Below are 26074 nucleotides of genomic sequence, written 5' to 3'. Positions count from 1 at the left end.
GTCCTTGGCTCATGTCAGATTCTTACCAAGCAGCCCCAAAGGCTGTCCGATTCTCCCCCTTTTTTATTTTATTAACAAGACTGAGCCTGTCTTATGTCATTCTGACAAGAATGCCTTCCTTACCCATGGTGGAATACGTATTATCCAAAGGAATGCACTTCTGTCTTAGGTGGGTAAGGCTCTGTGCAGAATCTTACCTGTCCTTGGCTTGCCAGCCTGTTAAATTAATAACTCTGTCTGGGGATCCATTTTCAGGTACAAGCCATGTACTTTGGCTACCAACATGTTTATGTTCTTAAAGACAAGCTTTAACAAGATAGGCAGGAATAAAATATTCCCAGGACAAAAAGGGCTAGCATGATCAAGCTATGTCATTCTTGAAGCTTGACCAAAATAGAAATACTGACCTCAGGCCATGGGTAATTTTATCTGCAGTATCTACCACATCAACACTCAGCAGGGAGACATTCTTGAAATTCATAAGCTCCCTATGTATCATTAAAACTTGCAGAGAGGTGTTAGAATTATGCCAAATATACTGCCATTAAACTTATTCCTAATTATAATGAGTACCACTGTAAATTTTAGAACATGAATCCAATGGTATTTGGCATGACACTAGAGATGGCTCCTTACCCTTAAATTCTGAACCTCCTTCCAGTAATTTGAATAGTATAAAGAACATCAATCCATTTTTTCAAATGCCTATTTAAATCCTCTTGTGTTATTCAACACACTAATAACATTTTTGCTAAATGATTAACAAAGTAGCTGTCTTAACTTCTTGTGTCACAGCAATTGCAGAAGCAGTGGTGCTAGCAATTAATGTAATTAAAGCTGCTATACCAGCAATAATCAGACCCATTACACTCTTCTTTCGGCTTAAAGCCTGCCTCATTTATTCCAGTACTTGCAAGCTATTCTTAACAAGAAAAAAACTTTCCCAAACTAAGGAAAGACACACCCATAAAGAAACAAGAAAGACATAGAATACCAAAGAGATAACAAAATTTTCGTGGTATATCATAGTTTAAAACACTAAGTATATATAACAAAGAAAACATACTGAAAGTTTCAAGAGAAAAATATTCCTGTCACATATAGAATTATTCTGATAGCTATACAGCTATCAGAATAACAGTTGATTTCTCAAGTGGAAATTTTGAAAACCAGAAAACCCCAGCGAAATCTATTCCAAGTCCTAAAAGACTATGACAGCCAACATAAAATAATATACCCAGAAAAACTAACTGCCATGTTTGAAGAGAAAGAAAAACTTTCCACTACATAAGCTGCCTAGAAAACTGATTATCCCCAACAAATCAAAACTAAGGATGAATCAGGAAGCAGTATTTTGGTCTAAAGAGAAAATGAGCATATCAGAGAGACTTTGGAAAGACATATAAAGCCATAATTATTAAAACATGAAGGCCCATAGAGAATACAAACAAAACCAAATGCCAGTACCATTAACACACTCATTAAGGTAATAACTTTAAATATCAATTATCTTAATTCCCCAATCAAAAGACACAGACTGACTGAATGGATCAAGAACAAAACCCAAAATCTTCTACCTACAAGAAACATATCTTAGTCTTAAGACTAAGATTGGCACCATTTTTGAGTAAAAAGATGGGCAAAAGTAATCCAATGATATAGGACCAGGAACCAAGTCGGTGCCACTACCCTAATATCTGAAAATATAACTTTAGACTTTAAATTAGAACTAATCAGAAGAGATTTTTAAAAGGACACTTCACAAGAAAACATTATTATCTAACATAAATAAAACATTATTATCTATATTTGCACCAAACTTGGAGTATCTAGTTTCACTAAAAGAAAAATCTATTGTTGGATTTAAAGACACTGATTAACATTAATTAGTACTGGGTGATTTCAATATTTCACCTTTTCCAGTAGACAGGTCATCTAAGCAAAATAACCAGAGACACATCAAGAATAAATTGACATCATACATCAATGGACTTAACAGATACATGCAGTTATTTTATTCAAACAGTAAAGAATTCACTTTCTCTTCTGCTGCAAATGAAAGCTTGTCAAAAAATACACTACATACTGGAACACAAAACAAATCTTAACAAATTCAAAGATTAATGTTGTCCCATGTATCCTTCTGACAATAATCCAATAAAATATAATTCAATAAAACGGCCATGTTCATTGCTGTTCTATTCACAATAGAAAGAAAATAGAAACAACATAAATGGCCTTCAATGGATTAATGAGTAATAAAAATGGGTGGCAAACACACTGTAGAATACTACTCATCTGTAACAAAAATTAAATCATCAACTTTGCAGATAAATGGATAGACCTAGAGAAAAATCATATTAAATGAGGTTAACCAGACCCCAAAATCCCATGTTCTCTCTTATTGGGCTCCTAGTTCCAAATCTTCAGATATAAATACATAACATAGCTTACAGTAACTACAGAAACCAGAAAGGTAAAATGAAACTGTTGCCAGCATTGGGGAGCAATGGAAAGGGAAAATGTGGGGTGTAAATGATCAGGGAACTGAGAAAAGAGTGGGCTTCTTAGGAAGAGAGAAGGAGGTAATTATAGACGAAGGTGGGAAGAACATGAAGGGGAATAGCACAGACAAGGGATCTGACAGGGGAAAAAGGACAGACACTTTATGGAAGAGGAAGGGAAGTAAATGCAGAAGGATAGAGTTGGGTTAAATAATAAAAAGGACATCTAAAAGAGCCACAGATACCATATTATTAATTATTTACCAAAAATCCCATATACATGTAACTCCATGTATAATCCCATAATACACAAACTCTTTGTATAAAAAATATGCATATAGAGTTTTAGTAAACTTTTCTTATCTGGGATACTTGTTCTCTCCCCAAGAATGAAAGAATACCTATTTAAAAAACAACACCAATACCTGATATGAGAACCTGTCTTTTGAGATGTTAGTCAAGGCTCTCCAGGCAACTCCAAAATATACAGCCATTTGATTTCCTTTGTTACCTTTTCCCTCAGAGGTGGAAAGTAAATATCTATTGCTAGAGACACCATGCACTTTAGATACAGGGCCAAGAATCTCCTGTGCTGGAACTGACCCGTTTGCCTCCTCTCTGAGGACTAGCTTTCATGGTACTAGAGTACCAGTTCTAGCAACAGTTCTAGCCAGCCTATAAACCAAATCAATGACCAGTCTGGCATGATAACCCTTAAGGTGTAATAGTGGCATACATACCTTGGTGGTAACCAACAGCTCTCTTGAACTGTTTCAAGAAAAAAGAGACCATGCCTGGTTCTGGAAACCCAGCCAACTACTCAGTGTTAGTGAAGCCATAGTTATTGGAGGAGAACCTACAGTCATTACCTTATTAAACCAGCATAACTGCTAACAATAATCTATAAACGTTGGTCTTTAAGCCCACAGATATGTGTAGTCTTCACCCCTCATCAAGGAAACTTCTATTTGTAAAATTGGAGACCATAACAGAAAAGTACAACCAATTAAAAATGCAGAGTTATGGAGCCCAGTCCCAGTAGATATATCTACAAAATGGTCTCACACTTAAGGCTCAGAGAGCATTATGGAAGAGGGCCTGAGAAGAATCTCAGAGGATGAGGGAACTCATTATGATATTGTCTCCTAGTAATATCATAAGCTACCCTCATACAGTCTTACAAACATGGCCACCCAAATGGGAGCTGAGCAAGGAACATACCAAACTAGAAAGAGAAGATCTGATAAGTCCTCAACCCTACACAAACCCTGTAGGCAAGAGAGGAACTCTGGGAACAATAGTTGACCTTCCCAAGGGAAAAGCATAGGCATTGGTTGTCCAGTTTTAAGTGGTTAGTCCTGAAACTTACATAGAGGTAGCATTAGTGGACTGAACAGATTATTTTTAAGAACATACGTATATTTACATACACATACAGATGCAATAACAATTCGTTTTTTAAGAGGCCATGGATTTGAAGGAGACTAGGGAGAGGTACATAGGAGGGCATAGAAAGAGGAAAAGAAGGGAGAATGTAATTAAAATTCTTATCTCAAAAAATAAAAAATTCTGCCCCCTCAAAAGTAAATATTTAAGAAGGAAAGAGGAAAACTGGTACAAACTAATATCACAGTTCTATATCAGATCTCTTCTGAATGACATATAGATTTTTGTACTACTTCCTGTAGCTCTGACTGTAAAAAATCCAGACAAAAGGCAGTGATGAGGATACAAGTGTGAGTTATTTTCTCTGTTAATGTCCAGAGTTACAGTGTTGCTAAGTTCTTCAGAAACACATAGTCTTTCTGTAACACAGTCCTGCCAAGTGCTGTGGATTGATTAATCACAATTTGTACAATTTGGTTAGTTTCCAGCTCTTATCTATGGATTATGTTTTCTCATATACAATTATAGATATCTGCAATAATAATTTAGGACTCTAAGATCTTACCTCCATCATATATATATGTATATATATATATATACATATATATAATATGTATGTGTGTATGTGTGTATGTGTGTATGCATGTGTGTGTATGTTGCATGTATGTATGTGTGTATGTATGTGTGTATGTGCATATGTATGTTTGTATGTATGTATATATATATATATATATATATATATGTTATGTGTGTATGTATGTGTGTGTATGTGTGTATGTGTGTATGTATGTATGTATTTGTGTATGTATGTGTGTATGTATGTGTGTATATGTGTGTATGTATGTGTGTATATGTGTGTATGTATGTGTGTATGTGTGTATGTATGTATGTGTATGTGTGTATGTATGTGTGTATATGTGTATGTGTGTATGTATGTGTGTGTATGTGTGTATGTATGTGTGTATATGTGTGTATGTATGTGTGTATGTGTGTATGTATGTGTGTATATGTGTATATGTGTATGTGTGTATGTATGTGTGTATGTGTGTATGTATGTGTGTATGTATGTATGTGTGTATGTATGAGGATTCAGACCATATTAGGAAAACAGTAATAAATTAGTATAGCAGGAACACAGACAGATAAGAATGGTCCTCTTGTCTGCTCTACTATCTCAGTAATAGATAGTATAAAACTGACTAGTGATTTTCTTTTAAGATGTTTTAGAACAAACTCACAAGGATTCATCCAAAAGTAACAGGCATAAAGACTCACCATCATGAAAAAGTTCCATGGCTTGGGCACACCATACTCTCCTGGAAAGACAGCTTCTATATACCAGGCCACAAGGCCATATATTAAAGCATCAACTAAAAGCATTCCTAGCACATAAGCAAATAAAAAGTTGTTTGAATCCATCGATAAGAATATGTTACTCCATTTCAGTCCAGTTTCTAAGAAAGAGCATGAGACATTCAATTAGGTGCCAGAGGGACTAAAATAGTTGTACATCGGTATCATAATTGAATCACTTGTTGGTCCTTTCTAGAGGTTTCTATGATAACCTTAGAATTTAGGATTCCAAGAGGATACCTGCATAAGTAACCTGAAACTGTCTCTCACTATACACAGAGAAGCAATTGGAAATGAATGGAATAGAAATGAAATACACAAAATTTAGGAAAACGGAACTTAATAAAAATAAGCAGAACTATGTATCAGCATGATGGTTCACCTCATCACCATGATGCATGCTAACATCTCACTGGAATGCATAATTTTGGAAAAATGCTATCACTGAAGTGTAGGGCTAGATGCCTGCTCCAGCAGGAAGGAAACTTCTGGACTCCCAAAGAGACTGTGAAGCTACTCATACACTTAATATGCTGGTATAAAGTAGAAAAAGAAATTTGGAGGACAGTTTAATGATCGAAATTAAAGTAAATTAATCAAAATTAAACTGAATAACCAACCAGTAAGATATGAACTATGTATCTACTAGAACACAGGAAGATTTACAAGGTCACTACTCACTCTTTTCATCTGCATTGACTAGGAGTCTAAATCCAAATGCCATCCCAACATTAAAGTCAAAGGACCAAATCAGCTTCTGCTTGGGTGACATGTGTTCAAAGCTTTGATTCATTCTAATACTGGGGAAGTAGGTGAGGAAAAATAAGAAACTTCCCAAGCTCACAGCAAAACTGACTGCAAATGAAAAGGGAAGGGTAGTCAGTATAAGCAATTTTGAAAAATGTAACATATAAATTTGTTTTTTTTTTCAAGTGCACACTGAGATAGGCATAACAAATAATGAAAATGTTTGTGTTGTCTACCACTGTTTTCCCCAGGACATAAATGCAATGCCTGGATGCAGTGTGTGCACAGAACATTTCTGACAAAAGGGCTGTGATCAAACACATAAGGAGCTCATATTTTTCTGAAATTTTTTCTTCTGTGTGCAATGGTTATGAGCATCATAGCAGTTATTAGAAATTTACAATTTTATTTATTACTGATCAACCTAAGAAATTGTAACTATTGGAATAATCAAAATATTTCTCCAGGTATTATGAGATTCAGTCCATGTCATAGTAATGGATGAAAAGAAGCATCCTTAGATAAATTAAGAAACTACAGTTTAGTGTTTAAAACAACAACAACAACAATTCAACTAGATGGGTCTTAGAGTATTTAGGAGTCCCAAATCTGATTCATTTTCAGAGTTACCATTTAAAAATAGTTGAAATATTGCTTCATTCAGCAAAGAATTATAAAGCATGCAAACAAAATGATATAACCTATTCAAATACAAAATAAGAAGAAAGAAAACAAACAGCAACACAAAGAAAACACTTGCCCCTGAGAAAGTCAGATACTGGACTTATTAAACAAAGACTATAAACCATCTATCTTAAATATGCTCAATTTCCTAAAAGAGAGAGGGGGCCAGGCAGGAAAAAGATGTCTACTTATAGAGACTATCAATCATGCGATAGAAATTATAAAAATGAACTAAACAGATGCTCACACTGCAAACTAAAGCATACAAAATGAAGAATTTACATGTCTGGGGAGACAAATGGAAAAAATCAGCAGTTAAAATAGGTCAATGAACATTATAGGATCTTCAGGAGCAGAGAGAAAAAGCAAAAGCTTCGCAGAGCCTAAGAGATCTGGGAAACACTGTCAAAGTCACCTCCATATGCAAACAGCAGTCAAAGAAAAAGAAGCAAGCATTTGATTGAAAGAACTGTGGTCAAAAATAACTACATTTAAAATAAAAAGGCGTACACTTCATCTAGAACAAAAACCATAAAAAACCCACCACTTCAAGTAGGGAAGTCAAAGAGACTTACACTGAGACACATCCAAAATGAAGACATTCAAGTTTAAAAGGCGGAAGATTGTCAAAATAAAGTGCTGAGGGTATTACTCAATGGTAGTGTGTCTGAGGTCCTGGGTTACATTACAAGCATTAGAAAACAAAACAAAAGGCTATAGAGTATGAAAGGAGGGAATTGTCAAGTACAAGGCAAGAGGACAGCATGCTTCCCTCTGTAAGACTAGAGGTGGGAAGTCATGGGATGACGTTGTATAACAAAACAAAGATTTGTCAACCAAGAATTTTGTATGAGGCAAAGCTAGCCTTCAACAATGTGAGAGAGACTTCCTGGTTCCAGGACCACGCATCAGGAGCTTGGTGTCCTCAATAAATTTTTTTGTTGTTATTTTATTTAATAATAACTAAAAAATTAGGCTTAATAACTAAAAAGTGGGGAAAACCATCATCATTCTAGTTATCTTTCTAAGAGAAGAGGATATTCCAATAATACTTGCTAGAGCTCTGCAGAAGTATTTTTTATCATTATCATTGATGCTAAAGTCATAAATTGCTCACAATATGTCATTAATTATAATTTATATAAGAAAATAATCAGAAGTGATATAGAAGAGGAAATGAGATGAGAATCAAAGTGGAAGATACAAGGAAGCAACAGATGAGGCATATAAAATAGATGGCTGGGTGTCAGATACAACTCCTTCCTGACCAGTCATTGCCTTAGTTGTTTATATGAATTTAATGCAACAGTGTGAGTTAAATCCTGGAGGGAAAAGGAGGCAGAAGGTAGTGGAAGTCCAAAGATACATATTAATCATAAGTCTAGAAAAAATCATTCATGCCAACACCCAAAGAGAGTGAACTGGCTAAACTATCAGACAAAATGATAGATTTCAATAGATAAAGAACACTGTGAACAATTTTTGAAATAAGACCTTGCTATGTAGCCCTGGCAGGCCTGGAACTCACTTTGTAGAACAGGCTCCATTCCAACTTTTGGTACTCTTCCTGCCTCAGCTTCTAGAGTGCTGGGATTATAGGTGTGAGTTACCACACCTGCCCAACATGGCCATATTTTCCAGAGGAGAAAACATAGCTGACTGACTCATTAGACATACTTAAGCTTCGTTAGAAACTGATGAAATGCAAGTTTACTATTCATTTCTCTTTTGTGGTGCTAACAACTGGCAAGGATGTAGAAAAACAGGAATTCTCATTTTCCAACAGTTCTAACAGGACTGTAACTACACACACACACACACACACACACACACACACACACACACACACAACCCAAACAAACAAAAAAACCTAACTTGGCATGTGAATCCTTAAAGGGTGAGAAAGAAATTTTTATTTGTCTCTGTTGTTAGAGATGACTCTAAGCACAAAGTATGTAACCCAAAGAAAGAATATATGAATGAACAATTCAAAGATGAAGGAGTGAATATCTACATCTATTGATTTTTTTTCTATTTTCGTCTTTCAATCATCTAAAAATCTTTCAAAACCTACCTACTACCTAAATCCATCTTTACTTGTGACGTTGTGACCTATGACCCTTTTTTGTGTATGCTGTGATTTAGTAATTGTCATTGTTGGGCTGGAGAGATGGCTCAGCCATTAAAGGCTAGGCTCACAACCAAAAATATAAGTAATTGTCATTGTTTTGTGGGTGTCCTTGGCTAGCAACTAGTTTCCCATGCCATCATTAATGTACTGTGGGGTACACAGAGTAAACATTATTTCTTGGTGTGTCTGAGTGCTTCCAGTTGAGGTCAGCATTTGAATCTGTGGGCTTATAAACCTATCTGGTTGCCCTGCCTTATATGAGCAGACATCATCCTACACTGAGAACCTGGGAGGAACAAAAATATGGAGAGAAAAAGAATTCTCTTTTTTTTCCCCGATTGCCCTCATGGCCAGTACATCAGTCTTGTCCTGCTCTGGGACTAGACTAACACCATTGGCTCCCTTCATTCTGGGGTGTTAGGACACATACTGGAATTCATCACTGGCTTTCCTGCCTTGTCCAGTCACGGATTTCAGATGGTAGGACTTTTTGGCCTCTATAAACAAACAAACCAATTCATTATGATACCCTTTATTTTCCATTGTTTTTGCTTCTTTGGAAAGCCTTTTGGCTGGGGCAGACACCTGGCTGGTCTGCTCCCCTGAAGACACCTTATCCTGAACCTTACTAGAGCAGCATTGGTGGAACCACTGCACTTGGAGCAGCAGGATTTCAGAATCCCAGAGGCAGCCTGAGTCACAGGAGCTCTTCAACCCAGGATCTCAGGATCACAGGATCACAGAGACAACTGGACTTTGAGGAGTTCTGACACAGCAAGATAACTGGAAAGACAAGCTCCAGTCAGAGACAGTGAGTGCAGGTAGTACTAGAAATAACCAGATGGCGAAAGGCAAGCACAAGAACATAAGCAACAGAAACCAGTGTTACCTGGCATCATCAGAACCCAGTTTTCCCACCATAGCAAGTCCTGGACACCCCATCACACCAAAAAAGCAGGATTCAGATTTAAAATCACTTCTCATGATGATGATAGAGGACTTTAAAAAGGACATAAACTTCTTCAACAAAACAAAACAGGAGAACACATGTAAACAGGTAGAAGCCCTTAAAGAGGAAACATAAAAATGCCTTAAAGAATTACAAGAAAAAAAAAAAAAGAATTACAAGAAAACACAACCAAACAGGTGAAGGAATTAAACAAAACCATCCAGGATCTAAAAATGGAAGTAGAAACAATAAGAAAATATCAAAGGGAGACTACCCTGGAGATAGAAAACCTAGGAAAGAAATCAGGAGTCATAGACGCAAGCATCACCGACAGAATACAAGAGATAGAAGAGAGAATCTCATGTTCAGAAGATACCATGGAAAACAATGACACAACTGTCAAAGAAAATGCAAAATGCAAAATGCAAAAAGCTCCTAACCCAAAACATCCAAGAAATCCAGGACACAATGAGAAGACCAAACCTAAGGATAGTAGGTATAGATGAGAGTGAAGATTCCCAACTTAAAGGGCTAGTAAATATCTTCAACAAAATTATAGAAGAAAACTTCCCTAACCTAAAGAAAGAAATGCCCATGAACATACAAGAAGCCTACAGAACTCCAAATAGACTAGACCAGAAAAGAACTTCCTCCAACCACATAATAATCAAAACACCAAATTCACAAAACAAAGAAAGAATATTAAAAGCAGTAAAAAAAAAAAAAAGGCCAAGTAACTTATAAAGGCAGACCTATAAGAATTACACCATATATCTTACCAGAGACTATAAAAGCCAGAAGATCATATAGACCCTAAGAGAACACAAATGCCAGCCCAGACTATTATACCCAGCAAAATTCTCAATCATTATAGATGGAGAAACCAAGATATTCCATGACAATACCAAATTTACACAATATCTTCCCACAAATCCAGCCCTACAAAGGATAATAGATGAAATACTCCAACACAAGGAGGGAAACTACAACCTGGAAAAAGCAAGAAAGTAATCCTCTTCCAACAAACCCAAAAGAAGATAGCTACACAAACATAATTTCACCTCTATTATCAAAAATAACAGGAAGAAACAATCACTTTTCCTTAATATCTCTTAACATCAATGGACTCAATTCCCCAATAAAAAGACATAGACTAACAGACTGCTTCTTTGGAAAACTCTAAAATATTTTTTGTGCATATGATTGATAACCATACATCAAAGGTTAATGCCAGCTCTGTGGGGGGTAATCACTGCATTTCAAATACACAAAAGACCAGCAGCAAATGTTTAAGTGCAAGGAACAATTCTGTTTTTTCCTTGTTTTCCTTGTCATCCAATACATGCAGTCATTGCTTCCTCCAATTCAAAAGCCATTTTCTTCTCAATAATGTGTGGTGGAGGGCTAGATGCATACCATACAAGAGATAGCCCAAGGCTAGAAAGAACCCCAAAGTATGATCAAATATGATCACACCATACCACCACATGAATGCTGTGCTTATCAATTCTCATTCTCATCCACTGTAGTCCATTTCCTCTTCCTCTTTCTTTCCCTCTTCTTCTTGACAAAATCTCATATCATCTATGCTGGCTTCAAACTTACTATATTGTTGAGGATGCCCATAAACTCCTGATCCTCCTGCTTCTGCTTCACAAGTACTAGCGTTGCAGTGTGAGCTATCACTGGACGTTCCCTCCCCCTCAAGTCATTACAAGGCTATAGGACATCTTAGAGCACCAAGACTGTGGTGGTAGTTAACATTTAGAAGACGCTTTCAAATATAGCATTTCATTTGGTTTGTTGCTCTGGCTTTTTCCCAGGAGGAGTCATCCACTCACCTCTATTAAACAAAGTGCTAATCATAAAACTGAAGAATATCGAGGAGATGGCATAAAATAACAAAAGGACGAAGACAAGGGTTGGGTCACTGTATTGGAAGATTGGTGCAGGTTTAATCTAGCAAAATAATTAGAAATCCAGTTTAGTTGGGTACAATGTGTTATCATAACAAGGCATAAGAAAAGAAATATCCTTCAATATTTTATTATTCCTGGTGAACACTACTGACACTCTCACAGAGATGAAGAATTAATACTTTTGGGTCTTATAGAGTCCAGACTGGCCTTGAACTCTCTATGTAGCTGATGATGACCTTCCTCTGCCTGCTAGGATTCCGGGTATGCAGGATTACTCTCTATTTATTCAGAGACGAGCATATGTCAGGCAAGTATCTTTAAAGCCACATCTCTAGCACCAAGGAACTGATTTCTTGAAGAAGGTCTTTCCACCTTGACTTGAACTGAAGGCCGTGGAGAGAGCAAGCAACCTCTGAGATTCTACAACCAAGTCCACAGAGGCCAGCTTCCCGTCCGTAGCAACCCTAGAGGTGTTAGGCTGGTCCTGCACTCCTGCTTTTTCTCTTAATGTTTAGCCACTTCATACTGGAACCAAAAGGACACTTACCTTGACAAAGAAAACCAGGCACATAAGTATAATGTTAATAAAATACAAACAGAAGAAGGTGAAGAAATAGGCAGTCCAGAACATCCAGTTTCTCAGACCTATCATGAGCTGGTATTCCTGTGGGAGAATTATCACAAATTAAGTATCATGAAAACACACACACACACACACACACACCAGTGTCTTAGAATTCTCAAAATGTACTGACATGTTATCTAATTTCATATTTATGTCCCATGTCTCCAAGTTACAGAGGATAAGACTGAAGGCCAGAATTTCATGTTAATTTCATTAATTGCAAGTGAAACATAACTGTCTATCAATTTTGAATCTGAAGAAGTCATTCAAACCTCCCACATAAGTATATGCCACACTTTCAAAGTTTTCAATGAAAATGGTGTCTACAAGAAAAATAGAGTTACCTTTAATCGGTTTTCCTTTTCCCACACAATGGACCAAAGTAAGACAAGATGATTCAAGAAGAAGGTAAATGCCACTGTTAGAGGGATGAAAATATTAGCAAATGAATAGAAGTAATCTTGATAATATGCAGGGTATGGAAATCTCTGAATGAAAAGACTAATGTCACTGAAGAGGGCTGCTGCTGCAGCTCCACTGTGGTGTAGCATGATAGCCTTGTCTAGGGCATGTTGCACAGCCAGGAATCCTTCAGTGATATACCCTAAAGGAGAAAACAAAGATCACTAAGTAAAATGACTAACAGCAGCTGAGCTGAACAAAGGAAAAAGCAAACCCATGCACAGCCATGTATTGTATAGGAATATTCTGGCAATGAAGGTAATCTCATAGAATTTTATGACTAAGACATGATACAGCTACTTTGGTCTGTGTGGACTCACTGGGATGTTCACATGCTGAAATGGGAGATGTCTACCAGTGTCCTTCTGAGACCCTGTGCCCCTGTTTGGTGATGCATGGACTGTATTTCAATGGAAATGAGCAAAGTCAATTTTAACCAGGCTCTTCTCCAGGTCTAATATCCTGAAAAGCTCCCCCTCCCCCTGTTTCTCCACATAAACACAGAATGAGTCCATCTGCTGTGAGTAAAGATGGTGTAGCTCTTTCTTTCTCAAATGTTAATGACTGTCTACTTTCTCTTCCTGTTATAGATAGGAGCTTGGAGTAATTTGCTACACACAATTGACGAAATCAATTATCTTTGTTTTGTTCCTAACATCCTGGGGCGGGGGTTCACAGTGTTGAATTAGTAAGCTACACATTTCCCACAGGTGTGCTTTATTGGAATATATGTATATATAATAAAAAGTATGTATATGAATATGTATGTGTGCATATATGTATATACACTTTTATTGGTTCTTTGGGTTAGGAAGTTTTGGGTTAGTTTAAAAAATGCTTTCATGTTGGAAAAATCAATATGATGGAAAACTACAAAAGCAGTATAGAGGGTTCTTGTATGCCACACATCTTCAGTGGGAGGCTGGATTACTCTATGCCACCCTGCACAAACATAAATAACTCTGTGACATTGGAATTTCATGAGAGGGAAGGGTTAGGTTTTTAAAAGTCTCAAAGGGCTCTTAGAAAGGCAGTACTGAAAAGACTGAGAAAGACAGCTGTCCACCCTGTATCATTCTTCTTTAGCCTCATGAGCTATGTTACCCCAGCACATTTCTCAGAACAAAGAACTTCACACTGGCACAATGCAATTCATACTACATAAATTCAATATGCATTTTACCAGTGTTGTATTTTCTCAAGAACATCTGTTCCAGTTTCCTGTGCAGACTGGGGCACTGCATGGTCTCCTCTACTCTGCGGAAATTTTTCATGATTTCTTTTTCCCTTTTTGTGAAAAATAGATTTTCCCTTATACAATATATCCTGATAACCGTTTCCCCTCCCTCTACTTATCCTAGTTACTCCCCATCTCCCTTCCAATCTAAATCTACCCACTTTCTGTCATTCACTGGGAAACAGACAAGCTTCTAAGGGGTAATAATAAAATATAAGAAGATAAAACAAAGCTAACACATTGGAATAGAACAAAACACACAGAAATGAAAGAGCCACTTGGACTTGCGTTATCTGCAGATTGATGAGTATGGCTCTGTTTGCATTCTTCTACATGCAGCCATCTGGTTCGACCAGCACCATTTGTTGAAGATGCTTTCTTTTTATAGTGTGTGTTTCTGGCTTCTCTATTAAAAGCCAGATGTCCATAGGTATGTGGATTTTATGCCAGGGACTTCAATTTGATTCATCTGATCAACATGGCAGTTTTTGTGCCAATACCATGGGGCTTCTACTACTATAGCTCCATAGTTCAACCTGAAATCAGGAATGATGACAACTCTAGAAATTCTTTTATTATTCAAGATTGTTTTAGATATCCTTGTTTTTTTGTGTTTCAAATTAAAGTGAAAATTGCCCTTTTGAAATTTGTGAAGATTTGTGTTGGAATTTTGATGGGGATTGCATTCAATCTGTAGATTGCTTCAGGTAGGGTGTCTGTTTTTACTGTATTAATCTTTTAGATCCATAAGAATGGGAAATCTTTCTATCTTCTGATAACTTCTTCAATTTATTTCTTCAGTGTCTTACAGATTTTTTTTCATACAAATCTTTCACTTGCTTAGAGATACTTCAAGATGTTTTATTATTTGAGGCTATTGTGAAAGGTGCCATTTCCCTGATTTCTTTCTGAGTCCATTTGTTGTTTGTATGCATGAGGACTACGGATTTCTCTGTGTTAATTTTGTATCCAGCTACACTGCTGGATAAAAAACTGATAAAAAAACATTTATCAGTTGTAGTAGTTTGCCAGTGGAATGTTTAGGGTTACTTATGTATATTATCTGCAAAGAAAGATACTTTTACTTATTTCTTGCCATTTATAATCTTTTATCTTCGTTAGTTGTCTTATTGCTGTAGCCAAGACTTCAAGTACGGTATTAAGTAGTGTGAAGAAGAAAACTTTGTCTTGCTGTTATTTTAGTAGAATTGTTTTGAATTTCTCTCCATTTAAATTGATGTTGGCTATGTGCTTGCGGTAAACTATGTCTATTATGTTGATGTATGTTCCTTGTATCCCTAATCTCTCCAAGACTTTGATCAGGAGGGGTGTTGGATTTTATCAAAGGTATTTTCTCCATCTAATGAGATGACCATGTGGTTTTTGTCCTTCAGCCTGTTTGTATGGTTTATATTACATTTATTAATCTATGTATGTTGAATCATTCCTCTATCTCTGGGATAAAGTCTACTTGATCATGGTGGATGATTTTTTAAATGTATTCTTGGATTCAGTTTTCAAGTATTTTATTGAGAAATTTTGTATCTAAGTTCATAAGTGAAACTGACCTGTAATTCTCCTTCTTTGTTGGGTCTTTGTGTAATTTGAGTATCAGGATAACTATGGCTTCATAAAATGAATTGGGTAATGTTCCTTCTGTTTCTATTTTGTGGAATAATTTGAGGAGTGTTGGCATTAACTGTTCTTTGAAAGTTTGGTAAAATTCTACACTAAAACCATCAGGCCCTGGGCTTTTTTTTTTTTTTTTTTTTTTTTTTTTTTTTAAGTTGGAAGACTTTTAGTGACTGCTTCTACTTTGCTAGTGGGTTATAGGTTTGTTGAAATTGTTTTCCTGATCTTTCTTTAATGTTCTTAAGTGATGTCTATTGAGAGAATTATGCACTTCTTTTAGATTTCCCAATTTGGTGGTGTACAAGTTTTCAGATATGACCTCATGGTTCTTTAATTTTTCCTCATTGTTTGTTGGCCCCCTCCCCTTTAGTTTCTGATTTTGTTAATTTGTATATTCTCTCTCCCCTTTTAGCTAGTTTGAATAAGGGTTTGTCTATATTGTTGATTTTCTCAAAGAACCAACTCTTTGTTTCACTGATTCTTTGTATTGTTCTCTTTGTTTCTATTTTACTTATTTCAGCCCTGAGTTTGATTATTTCTTGCCATCTGCTCCTTTGGGGTTTTCTTCTTCTTCTTCTTTTTTTTTTTTCTAGCGCTTCCTGCTGTTTGTTAAGTTGTTACTATGAGAGCTCGCCAGATTTTTTATGTAGGCACTTATTTCTGTGAACTTGCTCCTGCGAATTATGATCATTGTGTCTCATAAGTTTAGATATGCTTTGTATTCATTTTCCTTCAATTTTAGGAAGTTTTTAATTTCTTTATTTCTGTTGACTCATTTTTCATTCAGTAAAGAACTGTTCACTTTCTGGATTTTGTTAGCTTTCTATTGTTGAAATCCAGCTTTAATCCTTGGGGGTCTGGTAGGATGTAGGGAGTTATTTTAAATTTTTTTGTGTATTTTGAGTCTTGCTCTTATCTAAGGATATGGTCAACTTTGGAGAAAGTCCCATGAGGTGCAGAGGAGAAGGTATATTTTCTTGTGTTTGGGCAAAATATTTTGTAAATATCTCTTAGGTCCATTTGGTTTATAATGTCTGTTAACTCCAGCATTTCTCTGTTCAGTTTTTTGTCTGGATGACCAGTCTATTTGTGATTGTGGATACTGAAGTCTCCCATTATCTGTGTGTGTAAGGATCAATATGTGATTTAAGCTGTAGTAGTGTTTCTTTTACAAACTTGGATATCCTTGTGTTTGGGACATAGATATTAATTATAAAGTAATTTACTTTATTAAATATAAAGTAAAATGTCATCCTGTTATCCTTCCCTATTTCTTCTGATTATTTTTGATTTAAAGTTTATTTTGTTAGATATTAAAATGGCTATACTAGCTTGCTTCTTTCTATCTACTTATCTATCTTTCTATCTATCTTTCTGTCTATCTTTATATCTAAAACAATACTAATCAAAGAAAAGGAAGCTATCAATTTGAGAGTAGGGGTGATGGGAGGGGCTGGGTGAGCTTACCTGGAAGTAGTAGAGAGGAAAACAGGGAAGGGGGAAAGTAATGTAATTTTATTTTAATTTAAAATATATTAAAATAAGTTAATCAATTAAATATACACTTTGTAGCACAGGTCTGAAGAAATAGGAATCCATCTACCCTTCAATGCAACAGGTTAATAATATAAGGAGGTTAAAGGTCTGCTCACCAGGACTGCCTCCGTCTGCTTCATTTGGGTTTCTGGGTCCCACAAGATGCAAAGATGGAAAAAGAAATTTTGTAAACCAACTGTGCCCTTGATGAAATGCCCCACTATTTATGTTCTTCTTAATATTACTAAATCGCAGGTAGTAGTTTACCTAGGAGGAGGAATAAGAAAATTTATATACATATATATATTTATTATAATATATTTATAAATATAATATATATATAAATTATATATATAAAGAAAAAAGAAAGAAAGAAAAGAAAGACATGGCAAGAATCAGAAACAAAATTATTTTTAAAGTGTATCAGGGATATGAAATTCTGGGAGTGTATTGATGAGTATCTGAGTAGATTCTGGACTTCAGAAAGCGGCAGCAAACCTACCATGTGAAATGTTTTGAACTGTCAACAACAGTTGAATTCTTGCTGTGGGTTTATAGTAAGCAAGCATCCACAGCAGGAACTCATGAGTGTCAGGAATGTATTTTCCCTAGACAGACATTTGACATGCACACAGAAATAAGGTATTCCAAAAGGGAGTATTAACTTATATCCCCTTCATGTTAGCCAACTATTCCTAAAGGAAAATCTCATCCTTTCCTAAAAATGATTGAGGAAAATAGAGAAGGGATGTGTTAAGATACCAATGGGAAAAGTTGCATAATTACTGAAAGAAACAATCACTAATTTTAGAGGACTGAGTAAACTTCAAGCTACATTGTGTTAGACCTTAAAACTGTCTGAGATAATCAATAATCAAGCAGGCTAGCAAGCAAACAAACAAACAAAAAAACAAAACACATACTTGTAAGAGTCAGACCAGAGAAATTGGTTAGATTAACAGGGACAGGCAGGTGTGAGTGATTAGCTATATATGAAAGTTTTAATATGAGCGTTTGAAGGATTAGTCCACGTTAAAGGACAGTTGTTCCTCCTCGGGGAGCTCATGTCCTAGTCAAAGGTATATTTACTCATGTCAAGTTTAAAATTTGGTGATAAAGGTGTGTTTAGAATACTTATGGAAAGGTGGAAGAGCAGAGAGCTTGTGTGGTTAGGAGACAATATGGAGTCCAAGCAAACTTGTAAAGTGCCGGCAGAAAGCAGGGAGATGAGCAGGACACGTGAAACTCTAAAACGAAAGCAGAACATGGGAGGTTTGAAACTGTACTGAATGCATTTCTATTACACTGACGGGCCAACATTAGCTCTCAAGAGCCAGTAACTTGGGGTATACGACGTGTGAACACCAAGGTGACCAAACAGAATAGAGAGAAACCAACTACAGGCCCCACTTTCCCTCCCCTTGACAGCTGCTTGCACCTTGAACACAGAATTTTGGCTCCATACGTATCTACATTCCATTCTTGGTTCATTTGCCTCAGTACCAGAGGCATTAAATTCAAAGCATTTTTTTTTGTGTGTCTTTGGGTGCAGTTATGAGAATCACCCCCAGTATTAGAAGATGTCCCGATTCTGATTCAGTGTGGCTTGGTGAATACATGTGTTCTCAGGTAGAATTTAGTTCCCTGAGGAACAGGATCTGTTCTTGACCATTTTAATTTCCCAAATCTGTCTCAAAACTCAGTTTGAATATCCCCTTATTACTATGTATCTACCTGTGACCTTCACCCAGTGGAAATGGATATTCTCAGAGTTTGTAAAGATGCACTTCCTTTTTCATAGCAAGCTTTTTGACCTAGGAAACGTGTGCTTACTTCTGCAACATCTGCAAGATATGCACAGCTGGACACAGCAACAAAAGTAACATCCTTAGCTCATTCAGAACCAATGGGGACATAGCATCACAGAGCTGGATAATAAGTTAGAAAACCACCAATTGGTCAGCTAGTGCTAAAGTATCACTTTGCTTTTTTTTGTTTTGTTTTATAGAGAAAAAAATTATATGAACTTAACTTTCAAGTTTAATCAGTTTTATAGTAGTATACTTAGAAAATTGACCTTTGGCTATGAGGATATAGTGTTTTGTGTCTGTATTTTCCAAGATCCCAGTTTGTGGAGAAGGCCTGGCAGGCACTGAATACAACTCTTTCCAAATTAGCACAGCAATAGACACCGGAACTAGTTAGTTTTGGACCCAAGTCCATGCCATGGTCAAGATGCGAGTTATTCTCTTCATTATTAAAGAGAACAATGATATAACTCTCCACAAACTGGAAGTACAGACATGAGGTTTCTCCTTTAAAAAATATTTATTTTATTTTTAATTATGTATATTTGTGTGTTTTTGTGGGTGGATATATGCACACAAGTTCTCAGATCTCCTGAAGCTGGAATTACAAATAGTTATAAGCTGCCCAATGTGGGTGTCAAGAACTAAACTAAGGTTCCCCGGAAGAGCAATATATGTTCTTCACTGAACCACCTCTCCAGTTCTGAGCCATGAGATTTCTATGGAGAACTCTCTCACCTTCTTTGGCAGAGGATCACTGCTGTTTGTAAAGTTGTGGCCAAACACAATAGCAGCAAGAATATTTCTAGAGTTGGCAGTTGACCTAGCGTAGTCTTCAAAATCACTTTCTGAGGGAAACCCTATAACTGTAGAGAGAGTAAAAGTCTGTAAAAGCAGAGTGTATAGCAGTGCCTCAAATTTCCAGTTTGAGAAGAAATTAGGAACAAGAGTGTTATGCCATGATTTGATAATATTCAAATCTGAAGTAAAAGTATGCAGAAATTGGGAAAGGAAGCCTCTGCATGATTTTACTATTTGAGGTAAATATATTTCAATCATTGAGATTTTTCGACCAGTGTCAAATTCACTTTGAAATTCAACCTGACTGCCCTTAGAGTCAAATACCTGAAGGTATAATTTGTATTTTTCTAAGTAAAAATATAATTATTTAATATACAGTACATTTGTATATAGTACACTGGATACTCTAAAGATTCAGAATCTTTAGAATTCTGATCCTAGAATCAGAAGCATGGTTGATGTAAACAGAATGTCAAATGACTTAGCAGCTGCCATGGTGAAAATCGAGTCCCATGTAGTTTTAATGCTTAGACTGATGCGGCTTTATTCTTCTAGCAAATCCCTGATTCCCAGAGACACACAAGAGAAGCTCCACTGTCCTCGCTGTTGATGGTACCACGTCCTCACCAGGGAAGCTCTCTCACTCTCAGAGTTCCCACTCTCAAAGCACTATCTCTTCCACACCTGTCACCTGTGCTCTCGGGTGTCACTGTTTCTGCATCTCACCAGCACTAGCAGGGATCCAGTTCCTTCAGCTACTTTGTGCCATTCATTTTTGTAAACAAATCCATTTCCAACAAAATGGTCCATTTTAAAGGATTCTCCATCATTTTAGCCTGTTTTTTTTTTTTTTTTTTTTTTTCTATCTAGCAAACATAGGGAACCTTGGTTGGCTTCCTCCTTTGAAAGACTTGCACTCAAGTGACTTATGGTAAGTGAGCATTGCCTTATGTTTGCATGCAAATGAATCATGGCTGTGCAGGTTGGAAACCAAAGGTACAGCCACACTCTAAGAAGGTAGGGAGGGTGAGGTTATAGATTTAAAAGCTGATCCTGATTCTGGTGCTCCTGAGGTGGAGGAGTTAGAGTGTGTGCCTATTTAAGGAGGACAGTACTAGAGGGAAGGCTACAGATTTTCTAATGGTATTTGCCTCTGTGAGAAACAGGAGAGGCACTGGTCTGAGAATGTGAAGGTAAGTGAGGAACTAGAAACTCTTGAAATAATTCTATATAGCCTCTCTAAATAAACATACTGTGGTCTGGATATGCATTGAGTATGTCTCCCAAAGGCCCATGAACTTATAGCTCAATTGTCTGTGTCGCAACTCAGAGTGGGCAGACCCTTTAAGACATGGATCTAGAAAATAGTTAAGTTGTGGGAGGGATTGCCCTGAGGAGTGGCTAAAAAAGCTTTTGTGGGACTCGGGTTAGCTTCTGTGAGTGAGAGTGGTTAGAAAAGAACTAGCTTGGATCTATTCTATAGCTTATTGCCTCCTGTCTCTTCATTGATCCCTATCCAATGTACTTCCATCACAATGTCATCGACTACATTGTGATATGGCCAAAATGGTCCCCACCAGGTGGGGGCTGAACAGATGGTGACTCCCAATCTTGTTCTCTTACCCTCCAAAACTGTGTGTTAAATAAACTTCTTTTCTTTATACACCACATGCCCCAGGTACTTTCTTTACACAAAATGAACTCAGATAAAATCTTCTATGTATTGTTGCAATAATGTTTTTAATAACTGACCACTTATTTCAGAATAAAGACATGCTTACCCTGTGACTGTGTGTATGTCCTGTGCACAGCAATACTCCTGATGCTATTTTTGCCCAGACTTTAAAAACTCATTCAGAACCAATGGGGACATAGCATCACAGAGCTGAATAATAACTTAGAAAACCATCAATTGGTCAGCTAATGCTTTGTTATTACTTTGGTGTTTGTTTGTTTGTTTTATAGAGAAAAAATTATATGAACTTAACTTTCAAGTTTAATCAGTTTTATAGTAATATACTTAGAAAATTGACCTTTGGCTATGAGGATGTCCTATAGTGTTTTGTATAGAAGATAATCACCCAGTTAAAAAGCTGGGGGGTTTTGTTGTTGTTTTTTTGTTTTGTTTTGTTGCTAAAATTGTTGAATAATAATGCTTTTATGCAAATCTTAACTAACCTTTTATATGGTTGTTTAAATCTTTTTTCACGTGTTTGACAATATTCTCTACCACCAAGCTGTTGGAAGGCACGTAAGCCAGCTCCCAAGGACGAGACCTGGTGTCGGAAATGTAGAAGAATGAAGGAACAGTGCTGACAGGTCGTTCAAAAAAATACAGAGATTCAGTCTTCTGTATACTAAGAAGGTGGCGTGTTGTCAAAAGTATAATGCTGAACACAAGCATCAGGATTATCTCAGCAAGTAAAGCCCCAAACTTCCGCCTCTAAAAGAATTAAAGAACAATAATAATATGTTAGTTTTTCCAAGAGGTTGTTGGTTTAGTGAATGGCTATTTGTATATATTAAGCTGATAAGATATTTCTTTCATTCAGCTTACATAGGTGACCAATAAGCATAGCTTTACTCTGTGACAGACAAAAATTCAAAGACTGTCATATTTCTCTCTCCTATGTGACATTCTGCTATTACTTCCCTCTGTGTAGAATTTATGCTAAGAAGAGAATGACCCAGCCCTGGAACTGAGAAAATCAAGTCAAGTAGTATAAAACGAAAGGCAGCCATTACAATGTGAGAATTAGCCTCTGACCATCACTGGGCTGTTGCAGCAATGCTATGCAGAGTTCAACTTACCTTTAAAATAAAGTTCTTCCACAGAAGCAGCAAAAGTTTTTTTGACTCCGATGAAGCCATTCTTTTGAACAGAGTTCAACTCTGGAGGAGTTAGAAATGTTTTTTAAAGAAAAGAAAATTAAGATTATCTACATCTTCAGATGTGCATCTTTCATTTGGAATAGCCATTAGAGGTCAGGATATTTGGAAGGGAGAAGCTTTAATAGACAGGAGAGCGAACTCAGTGGTATAGAGATTTAAAGGGGACTATTAGATTAGGAAGGGTTAAATTTGGGTAGGAAATGGGAAGGCAAAAGATAGGGAGAGAAAAATAACTACAAAGAATTTAGGAAAGCAATATAGGAGTCTACCTACTACTGTAGAAGCACACACACACACACACACACACACACACACACACACACGAGAGAGAGAGAGAGAGAGAGAGAGAGAGAGAGAGAGAGAGAGTTAAAATGAAATTATCTCAAAATGGATTTTACAATGCTCCTACTAGATTCCAAAAGCTAACAAAAATTCCAGTGCTAAGAATGGTTTAAAACTTTCAGAGCTATTGGTCATTGTGATCTTATAAACCTCCCCCTAAACATTAACGGCTATTGCCAATTGCCAATACTATTGGCACACTCCCGAACTTGATGATAAGACCCTACTGCTGAAGACACCGTATATTTAATTCAGAGAACATGAAAAAATACCAAGTTGGTTCTCACCCAGAAGCTTCATTCCTAACTGCCTAGGACAATGTTGCAAGATGCTATTGGTGCTACCAGATGAGAAAAGTTATCATCAGTCATACCCAGCTATGAACTTTCTGAGCTACCATAATGACTGGCCTGGCAAGATATGCCCACTGGTGCAATCTTGTCCACAAAGGGAGCACCCAATAATTGATCTGATTTAAGTCTTTCATCAGCCAATGAAATCTATACCTATCACAATTTTCAGGCCAAGAACCAATGGTTAGGCAGGATCCTCAGGGAGAACCGACTACTATTCTTCTTCTAAATAAACATAGAATTAATAGATTATTAATCCATCTTCTAATCTTTGTCAGGCAAGCATCTCCGTCAGTAAATAGTGATTAACACAGAGACCTAGAAATGATGGAAGTTCAGAGAATAGGAGACTGCTGATGCTTAGCCTGAAATGAAACATTTATATCATACACACTATCCCCAAAATGGCGAGGGATCACTGTGGAAGAGGGATGAAGAGTATAAGAACCAGAGGCAGTGCATAACTCCAAGTAAACAGTATCTTCTGGACACAACATGGCATCTGCATCTCACAGTGGTTATGGCAACAAGCACAGGACCTGGGAAAACTCAAGCTAGGCCAGATCCCAATATGGAGAGGGGAGGTCACAGCCCCACCCCTATTCAATGAGGCATTGGCAACTGATACATTCTCAAAGAGGAAGTGTGGCCCCTGGTACATCAACAATGTTCCAGTGGAAGACCACACAGCCAAGAATATATGGACAGCATAAACTGCTCAATAAATTAAAAAAACAAACAAAAAACAAAGAACAAGACCAAAACCAAAATCTTTAAAAGAGAATAAAGCTGGGTAAATAGGGAAGGGTTGGGGGGAGTAGCTATGGGAGGAGTTTGGTGGAGAGAAGACTATGATCTGAATGCATTGCTCAAGATTCTCAAATAAATAAATAAAATCCTTTAAACCAAAAAAAAAAAAAAAAAAAAAAAAAAAAAAAAAAAAAAAAAAAAAAAAAAAAGAAAAGAAAGAAAGAAAGAAAGAAAACCTTATCCAGCGGCATATGATTTTTAGACAAGTAAACTACTTAGGTTGTGTTAATTTAATTTTCTAATACATCTTTAAAATAGCAATAAGCATTGAAATACAGGAGTAGTCATTTATCCCTATATTTTAAATGTATTCAGCATCTGTGGAGATTCTAATATCTAAAAAAATGTCACAGAGCAAAGATTAGTTAGTTTGTTATTTAAGTTTTCAGGTTTGAGAATATCTACTGCCAATAACAGTGTTAAGGGGAGCACTTGTGTGACCATGTTTGTTTATGTCTCTACCAAACTCATATGTTAAATTCTAACAGCCACAAAGATGTTACTTAGAAATGGGGACATTAAGTGAGAATATAAGTGGGGTTGATGCCTGCATACGAAGCCCCAGAGACAGGTTCTCATCTCATCCCTTTTGTCATGTGAATACGTATTAGAGACATCTCTGAGCCAGGAAAGGGGTTTCACAAGACACTGATTCTGCTGGTGCTCCAACCCCCAAAATCTTACCAAAACCATCTGCAGTTTATAAGCCACATAGCCTATGGGTTTTGTTATAGCAGTCAGAATGAACTCTGAGGAAATTCTTAAATTTAATGAATATGAATATTGTATCTATTATATGTTTATACTGGGTACACATGTATAATTGGGGAGAAAATGAAATCCAGTCCTCATGCCATGGATGGCATGGCAGGTATTGACATTAAAGCTCTCATCTCAGCAGGAATAAAAGATAGTTATTCTGGAGTCATTATAAGTGACCGTGGCCCTGGAACACAGATTGGGATTCCCCAAATTTCATGTTCAAGTGTGGAAGAAGTTTCACAGGGCTGTATAGATCTACAGAACAATGAAAGTCATAAATCATGGCAACTCTCAGATGCATTGGTGGGTACATCGGACAGGTGGGTCTGACAAGATGGGAAGGACCATTTCATAAGCCCAAGATGCTACCTGATGACATCTTAGCTCCTGGATTGTTGGAAGCCAGTAAGCTGCTACTATAGTTAATAGCTTCTAAGAGGTTTTTGTTTATTATCATGAAGTGTTAGTTTAGATACAAGCATGGCTGTGCCTGAAGCTAAAACTAGCCCAAGATAAAGTAATTAGCTTCTGAACCTACAAAATTCCAGACAGCCAGACACAGTTTCTTTTCAGGAATTTTCATTCACATGGGCAATTATCAACACTCCCCTCCCCTATTTGAAATCAGGTTGTTTCAATCCAAATCCTTACCATTGACAGTGGTGCCTCTGACAAAAATTTGGGAGAAGGAAGCTCTGAGGAGAAGAGCTGGGGCTCTGGGCCATAAAGGAGAGTCATCAGACTAACGCTTTATTTAATCTTAAAACGAGGATGAATCTGAAGGAGACGGGCAGTTCCAGGGACTATAATTTCAGATTCAGGCACAGCAATCAAATCAGGGGCCCTGTTAGTATGTGCGCACAGACACAAACAACACCCCCCCACACACACACATATTCTCTGGAAAAATGATGCTTGAGTAGATGTTACATTTCAGAAAGTAACAGCAAAAGGAAACATAACCATATTACTAGAAAAATCTCTACTACTGTCTTTAAATTTATTGTTATGGTTGTGTGCATCACATGAGCATAAGTAAAAATAAAATTAAAGATACATCCCAAGCTAATGGAAACCAAAAGAGTTCAGAAGTAGCTGGGTTAATTAAAACAGATACAAGGCCATGCTTGGTGACACACGC

The 26074-nt window shown here is 36.8% G+C and overlaps 1 protein-coding gene across 2 annotated transcripts in view; it reads right to left on the bottom strand.

The window, feature by feature from the left end:
* LOC117716437 (phospholipid-transporting ATPase ABCA3-like) overlaps positions 1 to 26074 on the bottom strand; it is a 75455-nt gene that overhangs the window by 48464 nt on the left and 917 nt on the right. Inside the window, exons 2-10 of one of the 2 annotated variants that reach the window (XM_034513487.2) lie at positions 22586 to 22666; positions 21953 to 22217; positions 19712 to 19839; positions 17282 to 17432; positions 12643 to 12902; positions 12221 to 12337; positions 11596 to 11713; positions 5925 to 6098; positions 5166 to 5344 (exon numbers count right to left, since the gene is read on the bottom strand). In XM_034513487.2, the coding sequence (XP_034369378.1) occupies positions 5166 to 5344; positions 5925 to 6098; positions 11596 to 11713; positions 12221 to 12337; positions 12643 to 12902; positions 17282 to 17432; positions 19712 to 19839; positions 21953 to 22217; positions 22586 to 22645 (1452 nt within the window). In that variant the 5' untranslated portion in view covers positions 22646 to 22666. The remainder of the gene's footprint in view (positions 1 to 5165; positions 5345 to 5924; positions 6099 to 11595; positions 11714 to 12220; positions 12338 to 12642; positions 12903 to 17281; positions 17433 to 19711; positions 19840 to 21952; positions 22218 to 22585; positions 22667 to 26074) is intronic. The other variant, XM_076918983.1, reaches the window with a different exon arrangement.

This window comes from Arvicanthis niloticus, chromosome 1, assembly GCF_011762505.2.
Source record: "Arvicanthis niloticus isolate mArvNil1 chromosome 1, mArvNil1.pat.X, whole genome shotgun sequence".
NCBI lineage: Eukaryota > Metazoa > Chordata > Mammalia > Rodentia > Muridae > Arvicanthis > Arvicanthis niloticus.
This window is presented reverse-complemented; position numbering and strand designations above follow the sequence as displayed.